The sequence below is a fragment of the Medicago truncatula genome, chromosome 2, assembly GCF_003473485.1.
Source record: "Medicago truncatula cultivar Jemalong A17 chromosome 2, MtrunA17r5.0-ANR, whole genome shotgun sequence".
Taxonomy (NCBI): Eukaryota; Viridiplantae; Streptophyta; class Magnoliopsida; order Fabales; family Fabaceae; genus Medicago; species Medicago truncatula.
In genome coordinates this window covers 7,661,626-7,682,128 of record NC_053043.1, presented here as the reverse complement: position 1 = coordinate 7,682,128, position 20,503 = coordinate 7,661,626, and the positions used below count along the sequence as shown (strand labels likewise).

General features: G+C 31.1%; 1 protein-coding gene across 1 annotated transcript; it reads left to right on the top strand.

Moving 5' to 3' along the window:
* The first annotated feature begins 16,966 nt into the window (after nucleotides 1-16,966).
* Nucleotides 16,967-19,243, top strand: LOC25486078 (adenylate isopentenyltransferase 5, chloroplastic). Its single transcript, XM_013607272.3, has 2 exons — nucleotides 16,967-17,178; nucleotides 18,139-19,243. The coding sequence occupies exon 2, from the start codon at nucleotides 18,164-18,166 to the stop codon at nucleotides 19,181-19,183; it is 1,020 nt and encodes a 339-aa protein (XP_013462726.1). The 5' UTR covers nucleotides 16,967-17,178; nucleotides 18,139-18,163; the 3' UTR covers nucleotides 19,184-19,243.
* Nucleotides 19,244-20,503: the final 1,260 nt, after the last annotated feature.

Genomic DNA, 20,503 nt, shown 5'->3' with positions numbered 1-20,503 from the left:
CCAAAATCGCAACTAATTATGGAGGGCCGAGCTAACAAGTTTCTTTTTCTACTTCCCTAAAAAAAAGTTTCTTTTTCAATTAGTACTTTTTTTTGGAGGGATATGTGCTAGTAATATTTTTGTATAGAATTTTAAATAAGCATTTTATGCACAATCCAAGATCCCAACCCAATGCACCGATGACCGTGGTTTAGGTCAACTTGGAGTTTATAAATTACTGAAAGCCCTAATTCAATATTCACCGAACTCCACAATAACCCTAATCCTTTCGGCTTTCATCACTCTCTAACCCCATGTCTGATCTTTTCTTGGATTTATTCACTGAAATCCTCTCTCGCTTACCGGTACAAACCCTCCTCCGATTCCGATCAATTTCTAAATCGCTTAAATCCTTAATTGATTCCCACAACTTCACAAACCTTCACCTCAAAAACTCTTTAAATTTCAACCTCGTCTTATGCCGCAACTCCGAATTCTACCAAATTGATTTCCCTAATCTAACCACAACAGTTTCACTCAACCATCCTTTGACGCGTTACAAATCCCACATCACTATTCTCGGTTCATGTAACGGTATCCTCTGCATCTCCAACCGTTTCTACGATATCGCTTTATGGAACCCTAACATCCGTAAACATAGGGCCATCCCTAATCTCCCTATTTCTCACCGTTCTGAATCTGACACCATGCTCGTTTGAGTTCACGGCTTAGCTTTCGATCCATTCACTGATAATTACAAACTCCTTAGAATAGATTGTACTGTCCATCTAAGCCACCTCACTTTCCATTCACAAGTGAGACTCTACAACTTGAAAATGAACTCATGGAAAGTACTTCCCAATATGCTTTACGCTGTTTTATCTCATCAAACCAAGGGGGTCTTTGTTGAGAATTCTCTTCATTGGACAGTGATTCCGAAACTCGATAAGTATCATCAACCTTCTTTGATTGTCGCTTTTAACCTTACACAAGAGATTTTCAATGAGGTTCCTCTTCTCTTCCTGAAATACGAGTCATCACTAATGAGACATATATCATTGATGTTTCACTTTTGGGAGAGTGTCTTTGTATGATTGTGAGCCATAAAACTTTGAATTATGAAACTATTAAGTTTGATGTTTGGGTGATGAAAGAATATGGATTAAAAGATAGTTGGTGTAAATTGTTTACTTTGGGGCAGTGGCGTTTCCGTACACGTTTGATATCTTTGAAGCCTTTAGAGTGTGTTTGGATGAGGGAATTCAAATACTTTGATGTGAATTCCATTGTTTGGATAAGAATTTGAAGAATTTTCAAAATGATGGAAATTTATGAAGTATTTTGTCCAAGTTAAATTTAAAGAATTTCAAATGACACCTAAAAGTTAAGAATTTCAAAATTCTTCATTGTTATAATTTTTCAAATTTTGCATTTTGGTGCTCAAAATTTTCAATTTGACCCCAATAAATTTATAAAAAATTGCAAATTGACCCCTCAATTTTTTCAAAAATTAGAATTTGACCCCTCAATTTTTTGAAATTTGCAAATTGACCCCTAATTTCATTTTTCAAATTTGGCCCAAAAAATTAAAATTTATAAAAGTTGCCCAAAAATTATGACAATATTTTTTTTTTAATTTTTCCATCCAAACAATAATATTTAGGAATGAAAGCAATTTAATTGAATCATTTGAATTACCTAGAATTTTAAATTCTTCAAAATTTCTCAATTACTCCATCCAAACACACTTTAAAGGAGTAATTGAATTAGAGTTGGTTGGCAAAAGGAAAAGCACCTTTAGATTTAACCAAAGCTTCGTGGCCTACAAAATTTAGCATTGTTCGACTAATTATGTGAGTGGTGCATGACTCTTTATGTTGCCGAGAGTATGTGACGCCCCCTTGTTTGCCTTGATTTTTCTTATTTTGCGTCATTCCCGATTTTCTTCATCCACAAATGTTTTCTCTTCTCATAATGTGCTTCTATGTCAATAGTTTTTTTTTTTGTTTTTAAGTTAGTGGCATTATAAACATTGAATGGAATAAAATTCTCAATCATCAAGTTCTAACGAGTTTTCACCGATTCTAACACCTCTGCGACCTTCGTGAACCTTAGTAGACTTTAGAAATATTTTATTAACTTATTCAGATGTTTTAGCATTCATATAACCTTCACTTTACTGAGGGGAACTCGACTGACTTTAAATTTGACTGTTTTATATTTTATTTATTTGTAGGTGTATACAGAAAAGTGTGTGTTGTTTTATTTATTTGAATTCATTTATTTTTGTATTGGATTGAAGTTTTAAATTATGTATTCATTTTTTTACAAAATATTCATTTAGTTGTAGATTTTTTTAAGCATTGTAACTACAAAAAAAAAAATTAAAAATGTTTTCTTGAGTTTATGTTTATTTTTGAACTTTTTTTCTCTCTTGGTTCAATTGTGTTGTTAACTAAATAAAATATGGTCATGGATGCATGAATTCAAATCCATATAAATAGTTTTTATATGGATTTAGTTTGGTCGATAAAAATATCCGACCATGCATACCACTAGTCGTGTCCCCTCTTCACCGTGCGTAAGTTTTTGTTCGTCCCATCTTTAATGCGTGTACTATATGATAGTGTGTATTGTTGTTATAGTCGATGGAATGAAACTGTCAATTGCCATTTGAAAGTTGAAGATAGGATTGGTGATTGTACTTTGGTATATAGACTGTGGTGGTTGCCAATTGTCTGTGTTTTACTTTTTTTTTATCTTGCTGGTGGAAGGCTGCATCATATTCAACTAGAAGAGAAATAATGAGTTGATGGTATCACAATAAAAAGAAATGATAGTTCCTTAATTGCGGGAAGCTTGCTAAATCGGTTGCAAGGAAAAAAAAACGAGGGTGCACTTATATTACAATGTTTAATGTGTTATGGCGAAGTGTTGTTTTTGGTGAGGATTTTTAACAGTAAAAATTGACAGTGTCAAACATAAAAGGATTTAATTAAGTTTTTTTTTTTTTTTTTTAAGTTAGGGAACAATACAATGAGTTGCACCTCTAGGAATTGAAATGAATGTTTGTCCTAGGTGTGAATGAAGCTAGCAATAAAAAACTTCCACATAATTCTCCCTTTGGAAGACTAAGAGGAAATGAAAATGTGGTTAGCTTCTTTGTGATAAGTTGAGTTATAATTCTTTTCTAGAAACAATTTCATCGATCAAGCACATCACCACCAACAAGAACAAATTCAGTGGTTACCGTCAACGATTTCCCTTATCAAACACAGCAGCATATATCAAAAGCAATATCGCACATCAACGTTATCAAGAACAAATTCATTCATCCAGGTTACACATGGATGAGGATATGAGTTCTCAAAACCTTATCAACATGGAATTTTGAGGTGATTTATTCTGTTCTTGTTTTTCCATCTCATACGCTGCTTCTATACTTACTTTTCCTCTTCATGACCGCAACCCTGTAGATTCTCGTGTTTGGAAGCAAACAGTGTACCGTCACTACATGTCCCGGCAACAAGTCCTGCCCAAAGTTCGTTCCTTTATGTGGCGTGTGGCTCACGGTTGTCTCCCTACACGTACTCGTTTGGCTCAGAAAGGGATCCCTTGTGAAGATACTAAAAGAAAGATTGAGTAATTTATTATAATTTGGTTCACCGTAAGATTGAAAAATGATAAAGTGAACAAACGAAAATTAAAAATCAAATCGAGATGAATTGTGAAGAAAAGTGAACATGGATGAAAAATGAAAAAAACGACTAAAACACAGGAACTAAACATGGATGAAAATCTCTCTACAATCATCAAACAAAAACAACTTAAGAGAAAAAGAAAGGACCATCCCAAAACTTTCAAAATATACAATCAACATGACAACCCTTCTATCCTGCCAACATATATTCATCGAACAACAACCAGCATCTCAACCCAAAAGATAACCTTCCAGAAGCAAGTTCATCAGAAGCATCTCATCAGAAGCAAGATCACCAGAAGCTAAAGTTCATCAGGAGATGCAAGACTTAAAGCTTCAAGGGCTGTTCAATGGATTCAATCTCGTCCAAGCATTACAAAAGACCAAGAGGAGTGAAGCAACACCTATTTTGAAAGGATTTGAAGGCATTAGGTTCTTCTAACTCAAAGTCACCGTTCTTAAGGGAGTCGGGTTCTTCCAAATGTTTTCAAAAAATTATACTCTTAAAAAATTATTATACTTTTGATATTATATATATGAGGAATTTTTCCCCCACATCTTAAAATTCCTTGCGCCATTGTTTTCTTTTACTTTATTTAGAAACATAGGGGAATAAAATAGCTTAAATATCATAAATGTAGGTCAGGTTAATTGGTAAAGAGTTGAATTTTTCCCTCCCAAAAACTTTAGTTTAACTCTTAATACTAAAAGTAACTATTGTAGTAATAAAATAGCTTAAATATCATAAATGTAGGTCAGTTTAATTGGTAAAGAGTTGAATTTTTTCTCCTAAGAATGTGAGTTCAACTCTTAATACTAACGTGGCCACATCTTTAATCTTTGGTGGGTGATCTCTAAGTATCTCTATAAACATTATTTAAATCATGAGAACCACCATATTGATCTTGGCGAACTCTTAGGACTCAACAATGAAAGTTGACTTATTTAATAAGAAGTTGACTCACCCTAAAACATACTCCAATATACATTGAGGTTTGTCACTTTACCCTAACCCTAAATGAGCTTCCGAAATCCAATTCACTTAAACTTTTTTCGTAAACAAAAAACACACTCCAATACAAAGGAACATTGCAGTAGCTCACTTCTTGGCATCTATTACACAACGAAGTTCCCTTCCCTTGATTTTGAATCAGTAATACTCCCTCCGTTTCAAAATACATGTCCAAGTCAACCACTTCACATATGCCAATGCATAATTTTGACTGTTAATATCTTTAATTTTCTAAAGTAAAAAATTATAAAAATTTAATATTTTGAAAATATTTGTCGAGACAAATCAAACAACATCTTACATGCTAATATTTGTATTTATATATTAGTTAAAAAGTATGGTCAAAGTAAGTCAAGTGAATAGTGCACATTGCAAAAATTGGACATGTATTTTGAAACGGATGGAGTAACTAGTTGGACTGTTGAAGGGCTAAAGATTGTGATGTATATTTATTCAATACATATTTTATTTGTGGAAAAATCAGGCCCAGAAAATCTAATATCTTATTTTAGAAAAAAAATAAGAGATAGTTTATTTGTGATGTATATTTAGAAAAAAATTGAGTTTTCTTATTTTATTTTATTTTTGCCCCTAAAGAAAACATGTTAATTCCAGTCACAATATGTAAACCAGGAGTCGTTTTCCAACTAGACGGTAGAGTTTAATGGCAAATGAAACATACATAATATATAGACGTCTTTGTATTGTCAAAGTGGCCTTTTCACCATAATCAAAATATGTAAAGATTAGGGTGTTGCAAATTTTGAGACACAAATGAAGTAGCATATAATATTATGCCGAATTCCGTTGACATTTTTTTATGTTCATATAGTTTTCTTATCCTTTGACACATTGGATAGAATTTGATAAATTTTAAGCTAACCATTTTATGTGCTCCATACTTGTTCAAACTTTCATAGGCTTAAGCTGTATTATGTTCCATGTTTTTTTAGTTTTTCTTTTTGTTGACGGATCCATGTATTTATAGTTGATTTGCAAATCCGATTAAAAAATATTATATAACTTGCTGTTAGAAAAAATGTAATTCCAGTTTCAATATATTTCAATTGTTGCAAATAAAATGTAATCCAGAAGTCCTAGCTCAATTGACAAAAATGTCGAAATTGTTAGGCCGGATGCCATGACCATGATTTGTGAGGTTATAATGGCTTTGCCATTTCGTCTATCTACAAAAAAAAAAAAAAACATTAATTTGCTGTTAAAATTTAGGTTGGGTCGTTTGATGTTGAGTTTGTTATACGAGACACGACATAATGTTATTTAAAGTTTGAATTTTTGTATTAACTCTAAAGGGTTATTCCAACTGTAAAAAAATAAGTCTTAAATTTGATGTTTTGAGTTCAAGTCTCGTTAGTTTCATTAAGAAAGGTAAATTTAAATCTTTTACGAGTGTTCTTCATGTCTTGAAAACAATATCTTTTCATCCTTAATTTTTTTTTTTTTAATGAAAAAAGGGCCTGCTAGTTGTTGGGGATATAAGTAGGTGAATGTTTGAAACAAATCCAACACAACAAATGACACAAATCGCAGCGTTATTGCAGGCCAAAAAAATGAAAGGTCTAACATCCCAAACTGGCCTCTTTTTTTGTTTTCTTCCTCCCTACCCAATTCTAATTAATTCACTTAAGATGAGTGAAGGTCTAACATCCCAAACCCACGTTCTGATCATTCTTGTGTTTTGAAACCAACAAAAAAAAAAAGGAAAGAAATCAGCGTTTATATTGTTTTTTAACCCAAAAAATTAGATCAAGTGGTAAAAAACTTGGAATCTTTAAAGAAGTGGTTAGGAGTTCGATTTAAACTCTTGCATATGAAGAAAAATCGATTAGGAAAGGAGAGTTTACCTTGTATGCTCTACAGATTCTCCGAATCAATATTAGTCTTTGCTAAAAAGTTGTCGAAACTTTTGAATATAAAGAAGTCTTTAAATTCAACTAGAAACTTTTACAATAGGTGAACTAGACAATTATTATATATTTAAGCCATGCAAATTAACAAAATAGTATAATGTACGAGGATAGATTTTTTTTTTTTTTAGAGGAATGTACAAGAATAGATAAACTTGCAAGTTGCAAGTGCGGAAATTGTAAACATGAATTCGGTTATAATTAAGCGTATAAATATACAAAATCAAGATATTGTATCCATCTTTCCGTCATTATTATAAACAAAGATCTATTTTTTAGGTTCATTTAATAAATGAAGTATGTGGTCTTTATAATAAACCACATACATCATTTGTTGAATGAACAAAAAAAAATAGATTTTTACTTATAATAGTGATCAAATTGTGTATTTTGACAAAAATGAAAACGATATTTGTTCTAAATTTGGCGAAAGTCCAATTAAATCCAACAAAAGAATGAGTTTGCATCAAGATAGCAAGCTACCACATATTATGTTATCGAGATGTCCTAGACCATATTCAAATAAGTCTAAAGACACAATCAGGATCATGTGATAAAAATCATATCCTAATTTATCAACAAGAGACTCTGATGACAACTATCTAATTAGGGTTTCTATTTGAAAAGAGAATACCTTCGTAGCGAGAAACAAAATCAAAACGAAGTATGTGGCACAAACATTAAAAGTTTAATGACCCATTGCGCCTGAATTCCGCTGGTTGGGAATTAACATGTTTTTTCATTAAAGTTAGTGTAATACTAAGTAGCATCTCTCATTTGAAAACTCTAGTTTCTTTAAAACTCATGACTTAGGTCAAGAGACAATGCTTTATGGAACGACAAAATACATGTACGAGAAGCGACAAATTCATTATCGCCCTTGGACATTTATCTTTCTGCTAACTAATTGAATTCTCTCTCCCCATGTTTTTCTTTCCACCTCATGATTTCCGTTATTTCCACTCGATTGCTTACGCCTCGTGCTATATGGCACTTCTGTTGTCCTCAACCACTCATTCGTCTCTTAAACGGTTGATCAACGTTACTCTATCTTTTTTTTTTTAATAAAATAAAAAAATACTATCATTTTTCTTTTTTATCTCGTCAATTGGCGCTGCATATGCGCATAATGATGCACCCACGATACCTTGTGAAAATACAAATTGTGACTGATTAAAATTACAAATAAAAGTAGCCCTTTGGCTGAATAAAGCCATAAACTATACAATACACGAAGTCGGTGCATTTTTAAAGTCCAAATTTAAAGCAGATTTTATTCTTTTTATTAAATATAAAAATAATAGCTTTAAGTCTAAACCGTTGGATCTTAATCCGACGATCAAAATGCAGCAACTATATAACTGCCTAAAATTTCAACCTGCATGCAAACCGGATTCCTTATTTATATGTATACTAACTATAACCCTTTACACATGACCATGGTGTTGACAAATATAATAAAAAAAATTATGCACATCAAACATCAAGAAGATTCTATTAAATTATAAGTCCTTGTGTCTGCCATAATTTCCTTTTATTCTCCATGCTTTTCTGTTGCGAATTCGATGAGTAATGGAGAATAAAGAAATTAAGACTTTCATATATTGGTTAGGAATTGCTAATGAGGAGAATATTAGAGATAAAACTCATTTTAATTATGGCTTTAAATGGTGATGTCTTGCATCAAATTATCCAGTTGTGTTGCTTGGTCTAAATCTTTTACTAAGCTGTTGTGGTCATAATAATCTTCTTAAATAGGGGCCAAAAATTAACTGGAGTTGTAGGTTAGACTCGGGCCGGAATATGCACATATTGAAGTCACAATGAATTTTGCTATGATAGTTTTTTTTTGTTGTCAGGTAGTCCCGTGACTAAAAGCTATGATAGTTAAATGTTAATGAAATTATATAGATAATAATTACTTGTGAATCCATTTTGAATTGTTGTTGATTGTCTATCATTAAGCAAATAATATATTAAATTCATAAAAGTGGTGTGCAATATATGGTGGAGTCAACTTTTATTTTAGGTGACAAAAACAAAATGATATTGGTTCATTTAAAATGATAGTACATTAAATACAATCACATATATCTAGTATTTCTAAAACCATAAATGATAAGTTTGCAAACAAATTTACAACATCCAAGTTAATAGCATACAATGATAAAATGTCTATGAATAATATGATGAAATCAAAATGATCAGAACAATCATGCATCTAGATCTATAATGTTGACGCTCAAGTCATTGATTGAATTTGTAATAGATTGAAGTTTATTTTACAATAAGAATCAAATAAACACCACAACACAACGAGAAATTAAACAACATTTATAAAACGACGAAAACACGAATAAACACAAAATAAACTTGATTTATGTGGAAAACACTTATTTAATTAGATTAAAGAAATAGAGCAAATATGCACATGAGTGATGTTAGACAAAAAAATTACTCAAACCACCTGCTATATATGATGAGATGAGGAGAAAGAAAATTTAAAAAGAATGTGAAGTTTATCTATACTATTTATAAAGAAAATAAATCATTTTAGCTCTTTTGGGCTGACTTTTTCTCTTTCCAAAAATGGCTTCAATTTTAAATACAAATAATACATGTAACAAATAAATAAGAATAAATATAAATATTAAAAAAATGTAACAAACACGATATATATATATATATATATATATATATATATATATATAGTGTTTTTCCTTTATCATTTAAAAAGTGTAAGAAACTAGATGAGTATATTTATATTTACTTTTTCACTATCCCAATTATACTCTTAAACAACTTTTTCTATAATAAAGATCGTTGTTTGTGTCATTAAAAAAAATAATTTAATTTTTTTTGTTATATTGTTGGTGTCATTAAAATAAATAATCGATTAGGTTGGTCTCTTATAACTTAAAAGCAACAAACATTTGTATTTTTAGCTGTAATCCAAATCAAAATTTTATAAAAATAAAAACATCATTAATAACTTTCAAACGTTAACGTAATAAAAAAAATAGAAAAACAGTCACGTAAATGTCCCGTCTTTTCGCTAGTATCTCTAAAAAAAACTAGGGCCGGCTGCTAAGTATTTCATTTGACATTCATAAGTGGAGTCAACTTAAATAACTCAAAGTGGAAGAACCATTGAGGAGTTCTAAGTTCTCTACATGAGTTAATTAATTAATTAATGGTTAAACCAGTTTCTACATATTTAAGTCACACAACTAGGCAATAGAGACTCAGGAATATGCACTTAAATTGACATGTCCCTTAATCATAATTATTATAAATATCATGTTCGCATATTGGATTCTAGATTAATTATTTTAAGGTTAAACTAGGTTCTACAATTGTTTTATTCAAGTTGTATTTGAGTCTTTTAAATATACTAATCAACATTACCATTAATTAAACGCATATATGGCCGATGCAAAAATAGAACAACGCACTACACTTGTGGCCTGTGGGGTCGTTAGGAATCAAAGAAAGTGACTCAAAAATTCAAGAAACGACCCTTCAATAAAGTCTAGTACTGCATATGAATATGCCTAAGCCTTGCTTTGTTTCTTTAAGTTATTCATTATTATTAAATCATAGTATATGAAATAGGAATTTTGCACGGGTAGAGCCTTTTGGGGCTATCATCATTAATCATGATTCATAATAGGAGTATTGACTCAATAATTGCTCATATAGGAGTATGAATCTATGATATGACTGCCTTTCAATTCAGCCGCATTGTTATTTTTTTATGATATGGTCATGTTATCTATAAATACATTGCATATTATTGTAATAATTAAACTATAGGAGTAGTAAACATCAAAAGTTATAGTCGAAAAATGACCATAATGCTTTATGATTTGGTGGATGTGAACTAGTGAAAAGATCGGCTAGAAATCATTGCAACAATATGCTAATTACACGGTAAATTATTGTGAACATAATTGTTGACAACTATGCCTTTCGCACGAGTACTCAATATCATTTTGTTTTTTTATTCGTGAGAAATATTAACGAGTATCTTTGTAACTAAGATTATAAGATTCACGTGAGTCTACACAGATTTAAAGAGTTTGTAGACTCGATTCGTAGACTCGACTCATAAATTTGTATAAGTTTATGTAAAATTAAAAATGATATTAAAAAAATCATAAATGACAAACATATAGCAAAATATCAGTTAACATAAAAATTCAAATTCCATAATCAACTTGTTAAAAAAAAAAAAATCTCCATAAAAAAGCTAGTAAATTAGAAAAAAATATATTCATATAAAGCTAGTAAATTGGCAAAAGTAAGTAGATAAGTTCTAGTTCCTTCCCAATTGAAAAAAATAAAATAAAACATATATGATAATATCATCAAACATCGAAAGCTCCAATGAGATCTTGATCATCATCGTAAAGAAAACAATAACATAGGTAAAATGTATTGTAATTTGTAATATTTAACGTCTTAAAAGAATAATTTTTAAATTGAAGATACTTAAAGAGTGTCTCAAAAACACTCGTTAACAAAACCAATTATAAATTTATATCATTCCGAGATGATTATGGTAAATTTTTACCGATCTTCATCTTACCATACTTCATCTCACTTCACTCATTCACCCTCAGAGTCTCAACCGGCTACAACAAGTCATCTGAAGAGCTCAACAGCTTAATCCAATGCTAGTTGAATTGATTTTAGATGGTTAGGAGTTAGTTATAGTTGGAAACTTGTGTAACTTGCTACACAAGTTACTCAATTTACACTCACTTGTATATATAGCAATGTTAACTACTTTTCATTTTACATCATTCAATCAATCTATGTGTTCTTATCTCTCTTATTGACATCAATTTGATCTCATAATAGGAGTCTTGGAAAAGAAAAATTAATTGTATATCGAAAGCACTGACTATGTGCAAATTATGTAATTGCTCACCAAATGTGGTTAAATTATTATTTTATTTCTTCAGAAAGGACTGCATATAAGTCTCTGCACACGTGTAGTTATGATGCAAAGGGGGAGGCCCATAAAAAGAAAGAAATCAAGCGGGGTTATTGCAACGTTACTCCTCCGTCCCTTAATACTAGATTCATTTGGAATTTTTTTAATTTTGATTTAACTGATTTTGATCGTATTTTTCAACTAATATACAAAGATAAATAACATCATATAAGATGTCGTTAGATTCATCTCGATGAGTATTTTCAAAATATCAAATTTTCATAATTTTTCCTAATATATTATTCAAGATATTTAAGCTCAAAGTTATGCATTGACATGCGTAATAAAGTCAACTGTGTCAAGTATTAAGGGACGGAGGGAATATTTTTTTAGGAGAAGCAATGTTCTAAAATCTAAAATATGATATGATGATGAATCGATGATATACTAGTATATTTCACGCCCCCAACTAAGTTAATGATTAATGGTTACCCTGTTATTGATGTGTTATAATAATCATTACAATATGAACGAGTTAGTTTAGTGGAAGGGTTACACTTCTAAAATATGGTAAATCAATGTTTGTATTTTAGTTGAAAGATGCATTCATATTTAAGGTCCGACACGTTTTAAATAGAATAGTTATCCATTTTTTTCCGTCAAAAAAAAAAAAAGTTATCCATTTTTTTAATTTTTTTTTGTTACAGTACCCATCATCAGTGGAGAAAATATGTAAAAAAAAAATAAAAACAATATGAGTAAGAATTAAATTTGGAGTGAATAGTCAAATACCCTGACCCTAAAATACGCGTGAACTTTGAAATTCAAGAAACCTAAAATGGATGAAAACCCCTAAAACCACTGCAATCCTTTCACAATTGGATTTCATAATATTAGGGTTCATTCACAAAGTTCAATTTATTTACAACAAGTTGGTGCCAGTACAGATAATGTATATTATTCTCCTCACTAAGAATTATCAGAATGGTATCATGACTAATTCGTTTGAGTGCTTTTTATTTTTATTTTTGTTATTCACAGTTAGACTGGTGACTTTTATACTTGATGTTGATCTTTTTTTGTCTTGTTTTTTAAGTGTGAGATTAATTCCCTTCAAAAAACAATGTGAGATTAATTAGTTGCTAGTAAAAAGAATATTTGCGCACTCTTTGGTGCTAGTTGCTAATTTGTTGTTACACAATCCCTAATGAGTGGCTCACTTTTTTTTTTTTTTAAGGAAGAGTGGCTCACTTGCTTAATTCACATACATTAAGGAAAAAAAAACTATAAATGATACACTTGCTTAATTAATGAAAAACTATAAACTACATTTAATGAGCGGCTCATTTGCTTCTCAAATATTTGCTTATTCACAGTTAGCATTAGGCATATTGATTTGAGAGTTATACACATAGTATTAGTATTAAGTATTAACAGATGATGATACAATCCTCTATAACAAATATCATATATAAAAAGATAAATTATTATTATTAATTGATTTTAATAACCACTTTATAGTTAACCTATTTGGGTTGGCTTGGTGGCATTGGCTTGAGACTTAAGAGTGTGCTCCTCCTCGAGGTTTCATGTTCGATTCTCTTCGGTATAAATTTGTGTAGACTAATTTAGCTTATTCAAATGTGAATATTCAAATCCGGCATCTTGAGTTGAGATTGCAAGAAAATGAAACAAATTAAAAATCAATAAAATAAGGTCTTCCACATAAAATAGAAATTTTCAACAAGAGACAGATTAGTTATAAATTTTGAAAGTGCCAAAAACCAAAGCAACGTAAACTTCAACCTAGAAATCAAATTTTGAGATGATATTTTGCAAAGACTTCTTCAAAAGTATATAGAAAAGACATGCAAAGTTTCATAGTATTCTAAAACGCTTTAATTTTTTTTTTTTTACCAAAACGTGCAAAATTGCAATTTTGTTTCGAATAAGCACAAACTCACGGGTAAAATTTTGTTCTCGAATTAAATTTTACAAGTATGTTTATAACATCATACAAACCTCCACAATAAAGTTTTGAATTTTTTAAATGAGGAACAAACTGAAATGAATTATCATTATTTATAATAATGAATTTTTTAAAAAGAATCATAATTGTATGTCTGTTGTATAAAAACATCAAAATGGAGCTGGTTCTTATCATGTTTTAAACATGTCTAGAGATAAACTAAGAGTCATATTAACTAGTTCCCGTACAATATAGGGATGAGGATAGGTTAAATCAAACTTTTTTCTTAGATATAGAAGGCTTATTTTTAAAGCTTATTTAACTAAAAAAAAGTCGAGCCACGAGCCCTATAAAAAGTCTCTTAAGCCTATCAGACCGGCCTACTTAAGTAAATGTGAATAATAATATTGTTTATTACTAATATCAATTTTGTTATATTTTGTACTTTGAATTAAATTATAAATTTGTTAACCTTTTCAGTAATTTAAGCCTATTAGTATTATTTTTTTGCATATTTAAGTGTATTATTATAAACTATAATTGAAATATGATATAATATATAGTCAAATTCTCTAAATAATCATGTTAAATATCAAAAGGGGGCTTAATCACATTGATATATTAGTTCGATAGTCTATTCAAATTCAGATCACGTTACTTATTTAAATATGTTCATATAAAATATGCTTTTAAACACACTACCAGGACCACAACAGACTTTCAGGAGGCCTGACTCAGGCCTAAAAAATAAGTCTATGATAGGCCGCATACCTTATAAAAATTGATATACCATACTTAGGCTTTCCAAAGCCTAACACAGCCTAGCCTATGTTGGGTCATCGGGGGAGCCCAGTGGGCCGTCCACATCGATGCTTGAACAACCACACAAGTGAGAGAGACACCACACTCTTACCAAAAACGTTAAGGTTATGGGTCCTCTTACTTATAAGGTGTTCAACCTTTACTTTTTTATCTGATGTGGGACATATAACTCACACTTGCACACCAACACTCCCTCTCAAGTGTGAGTCCATCTATTCATCATGCCCCCCTTCAAGCGGAAGCTCTTTACTTGCTTGTATCGTCGTTGTTGGTTTCTCCGTAAACAGACCTGACACTGCTTGTACCGTCGTTGCTGCTTTCTGCGCAACGGACCGGCTACCTCAGTCGTACCCTTCGTCGAACCTGGGCTTTGATACCAGTGTTGGGTCACGAGGGGAGATCAGGGGACCGTTCACATCGAGGCTTGAACAACCGCACAAGTGAGAGAGACACCATATTCTTACCCAAAACCTTAAGGCTATGAGTTTATGGGTCCTCTTATTTATAAGGTGTTGAACCTTTACTTTTCTATTCGATGTAGAACATATAATTCACACTTGCACACTAATAGCCTATTCTCACCCCTACTAGAGCACTAGTTAAGAAAGTAAATAATAATAAAAAATATTGAAAACAATATTTTTTTTCTATAAACTAATTATGATTTTTTTAATGTTCTATTTCTATAATTTGAATATCTTGATCTTTCAACATATCAGTCATTCAAGAGGCATTGGTGGGAAAGAAAGTTTTACATAAAAAACAACTATAATATCTCTTACCTTAATAGTTAAGCCGACTCTTTTAAGTCGATATGGTGGATGCAAGAATTGAATCATAAGGAGTCACATCTCTATAAAAAGACAAGAGAAAAATGAACGGAAAGGCCTTCAAAATGATTGGGTTCATATCCTTTAGGTGAATAGATGTGAGTTTTGTTAATTGACAAAGGTGTGAATTTTTTTCTGAGATGGTAAAGTCTTTACTTAAAAACATTTACACTATGTTCACCTTTACCATCTCCATATCCATATTTAGGAGAATATTTTTATTAAAGAGTGTGAATTTATATAGCCGTGCTAGACAAAAATAACTTTGTATGGCCGTACGAGGTTGCATCTAAAGCACGTGCACTGTAGATTGCACGTGATATATTCCCTGTTACGATTTTTTTTCTTTAACTACTATGACTTTCACACCGGTATGTGCCGTGGCAATAGGAGAAGCCCTTGGTTTATATCACCCTATGCAGTGGATTCATGATATGCGGTTTGATAAGGCGATTTTGTTGTAGATTTCAAGGCAACCGTCGATACTTTTCACAATCTCTAGGGTGAAGTTTAATAGATGATAAGCAAATTTGGTTGCTCATATTTTAACAGAAGAGGTTATTTAATCGGCTAATTTCTTTTCCTAAAAAAGATTAAATAAAGTGGCATCAATACATACAAGGATATTATAATAATCTTCAGAAATTGAGAAATGAATAGAAATTAGGTTTTGTTCTCTTGGTGACTTTATGGTTGAGTGTCTTTGGTGAGGTTCTCTTGAGAAGTTCTCTTAGGTTCGGAGACCTTAGGTGAGTGAAAATCACTCAGTGTCTTGTTCATGGGAAGAGATTGAGAAATGAATAGAAATTAGGTTTTGTTCCTTATGAACTTGTCGAAACTAATTTCTTGTAAGTCTTTTGTATCTTTTTGTAAAGAACTCATTGATTGTAGAACGGAGAGATCTCTCTCCTTCAGAGTAGGTCATTGTTAGACCGAACTAAGTAAATATTTGTTGGTGTGTTTATTTCTCTTCTCTCTTTATCTTTTGCTTTTGTTTTTGTGCAACATAAAAAATAGAAATTCCCTCCAATCACCATACAAAACTCACACTTGCTCAACTAATTCCAGCATGCCTAAATTCCACGAAACTACCACACATTTACTGCAACTCGTGAATAAGTGTATCTGGTTCAATATTTTCTTTTTTGAATCCATTTGAATTGGTTTGATGGTGTTGGCTTGAGATATTGAAGTATGCTCTCCATCAACGTATCAGGTTTAATTATCTCCGCTGTCAATTTGGGTGGGCTAATGTAAGCTTCTTCAAAAAATATATTTTCTTTTTAGATAAACGAAATAACAATAGTTATTTTAAAACTCATACAAATAAATGAAGAAATTATATTCAAATTCCAATTAGAGAGTTCGACCTAACAATTTCAACATTTCTTGAGAATGTTTTTCAATAAGGGAAATGTTAATTGGTGCCACCGGGATACTAATTAAGAAGATTAATATAAAAATTTTGCATTAAATCTTTTGAAAAAGTGGTATGTTCAATTTTTTTAAAATCCAAAATTATTTTATTAATTTGATGGTGTTGGCCCGAGACACTAGTTAACACAATCCTTTCAATAATTCCATAAGCTCTCGAAGATTATATCTTCGAGTTTAGTTCTGGCTTACATTAGTTGTTGAAAATCTAGGTACCATTGGAAGGTTGAGAATATATACTTTTTATAATAGAGAGCCTATAGATAGCCTCCAGGCCAAAGTATAAACAAAGATAAAAATTGATTGTGATTATTAATTAAACATTTTATCTCAGTTCACTATTTTCAAGCTCAAGCCGTTGAATCAACAGAATTTTAAATTCGCATAAGTGGGCCACATAGTCTTTGTTTCGTATAAATAGCAAGTGAAATCTTCCTTTGCTGCATCAAGTGATCATCAGTCACAAATGTCTTAAGAGCCTCTTCTTCACAAAATCATCATCCCTCTGATCTCTCTCACTTTACATATCTTCACTCAATCGCCACGTTTTTTTGACACTACGGTACGTACATATACATTTATATCCATAACTATCGTGTGGTCCATGGAAATTATATATGTAGGGTACATGTAAAAAAAGTTATTATTACTATACTTTACTTACTTGATAAAAAAAAATAAAATCCCCTGCTTTAGCTTCTCTGTTTTGGTAAATATGGAAGCAAATATATTTCCTTCAATTCCTTCATATCTCACATAAGTCTCATATTGCCTAAAGACTAAGCTCGTTTGTTTTTAGCAATTTACTCACTTCCTTTACTAGATTCTCCTGGTTTTCATTTGAGATATGTTATTTGAACTAATTATTTTTTGGATAATTTACGGAACGATCAAAGATATACAAAATTATATAGATAATGACATGAAAATCAAAGCAATAGAAAATTGTTACAAAATGATTTTACAAATATCATTTTTTTTTTATTTTGTGTTTGGTTGTAAGAAATTATGGATTCAATTTGTATACATCGTGATCGCAAATATTTTTCATACCTTAATGAATTATAATCGTTTGATCATTAAAAACTTTTGAGTTTATTAATAATTATTTTTAAAGTCACTCGTATAAGTGGATGTGATTTGTTGATAATGTAAATTTCTTTACACTACACTCTACCAATATTGAACTCATAAATCATTACAACTTTATGAGTAAGTTGTACAAAAATTATCACAAATTTATTGTATAAATATCATTTCTCCATATTAAACTATGAAAGTTACATATGTATATATTGTCTTGCAAAACAATTTTTTTTTATCATATCACTTGTGAAGTTGTGTGCATGTCCCTTTCCTTTGAACTGATTTGTAAAACGGTATTCATAAAAAAATCTTTAGTAACAAATTGTTTCTAAATTAATGTCCCATTATGAGATGTTAAAGCTATAGTGCTATTGATGATTTTATATCATGATGGTGACTAATTAAAAATATAAAATATGTTTGGTCAACTTGGCAGATATAGTTAAAAAAGAAGAAGAAAAATGATTATGGTGCCAGCAACATCATCCTATGCCTGCAAACAAGAAGTATCCCTAATAAATTTCCAAAAGGGACTCAACAAAATGGAGTCTTTATTTCACAACCGAAACAAAGATAAGGTGGTAGTGATAATGGGGGCCACAGGAACTGGAAAGACCAAATTAGCCATAGAATTGGCCAAACATTTTCAGCCAGCTGAAATTGTGAATTCAGACAAAATGCAAGTTTACAAAGGTCTTGATATTACAACAAATAAGGTGACAGAAGAAGAGTGTGATGGGGTCCCACACCATCTCTTAGGTGTATTTGATCCTACCACAAATTTCACTGCCAATGATTTTTGTTACCATGCTTGTTCAGCCATTGATTCAATTGTGGAAAAAGATGGATTACCTATTATTGCTGGTGGTTCAAATTCTTACTTAGATACCTTAGTGAACCATTGTACTGAATTTAGGTTAAGGTATGAGTGTTGTTTTCTATGGGTTGATGTTTCATTGCCAGTGCTTCATTCTTCACTTCAATCGCGCGTTGATCGTATGATTGAAGCTGGTCAAGTTGATGAAGTTCGTGAATTTTTTGACCCTTTTGGTGATTATACTAAAGGGATTCGAAGAGCTATTGGGGTGCCTGAATTTCATGATTTTCTTGTAGCGGAAGCAAATTCAGCGGATGAAAGAACTAAGAAGAGGCTTCTTGAAGCTGCCATTAGCAGGCTCAAGATTAATAATTGCACGCTTGCAAATAGACAAGTTCAGAAGATTCGTCGATTAAATGGAATGTGGAAAAGGAGTATGCATCGTCTCGATGCCACCGAAACGCACCTTAGGAGTGGTTCACACACTAGTAAGGAAGTGTGGGAGGATCATGTGCTTGCAAAAAGTCTTGTGATACTCTACAACTTTCTCTATGGTGAAACACACGCCCACTCTAGAATTTTGTCGCCAACTAATGTAATTGCCAACTTTTCTGCACCACCGCAGTCGCTGGCATTGCCTGCTGTTGCGGCGGCAATCCGTTAGAGGTGGTGGGACAGGGAATCTACATACAAAGGTTGCACAATTGACATGCTTGACACACCATGCATTCTACATTGTTTTTGGTCTTACTTTCCTTCTTATTTGGGTATCTTTTTGATAGGTTATTATATAGAAAAAAAAAATTGTATTTTTTGTTCTTTTGGGTTACATCGGGATTGGAATACTGTTTTTTTTTTTTTTTTTTGGAGAGGGATTGGAATACTGTTATATACTGGAGTGTACTGCATATAAATTAATTAAATATATATTAATGGAGCATGGCATATACGATCCATTTTTTAAATTATTTGCTAATGTGGTGAACCTAAAGTGTAAAAATGCTTCTTAAGAGCCTTACACATCGGTGAATTCTAAAAATAAATATTAATTAAATTTTTTACAAGTAGAATTTTAGTTCCGTAAAAAAAGATTAGAATTTATTTATTTATTTTTTTTTTTTTTTTATCTCAACTGTGTAACTAATTTTATTCTTCCTTCGGTCCAATGGTGGTGCCACACACAAGGTTGTGTGGGCTTCTGCCTACTCAAATTATTTTTACCAACTATATTATTACGTGAGATAGCCTTGATAAAATTACATGATCCCCAAACATAATTGAGTTCATTACTTCTATTACATATATAATGGCTCATAGTAATTGATAATTCTAGTAGATTATGCACCCTTGATGTTTTTCTATTCCTAATGTAAAAGTTAAAACTAACTACATATAGAGAGCTCTCGCGAGTCTTTCCACTTACAACATGAATGTTTGACAAATCATTGTCTCATTTCATTGTCTTGCAAAGTTAATATATATAAGAGATCAATTTATATTACTACTCTGCTAAATAACTTATTGTTAGAATATTTATTTATACATGTGGCACACTGTAAGTTCTTTGCTAGATTATCTTAATAGGTGGTTTATCATGGATCAATACTTAATTAAATTCATTAGAAATTTTAAGGATGATCGATATTATTATTTAGAAATAGTGATAGTGTTGAGGCCTTAATAATAGATGGTTTTACAAATTAGAAGAAAAAAAAGTCAAAGTGCAAATTGGAGAAAGTTTGTGACAAGTTCAATTGTTCTATCATGTGGTTGATCAAAAACTTCAAGAGTTCAATAATATCATTTTGAAAAAATGATAAATTGTAGAGAATAATTGGAATAATTGTGATGTATATTTCTGCTTCCAAAAATAAAATGTAATATATATTTAATGCTATAAACTATATATATATATATATATATATATATATATGTGTGTGTGTGTGTGTGTGTGTGTGTAGGGTTGGGAATAGGCCAGGTCAGG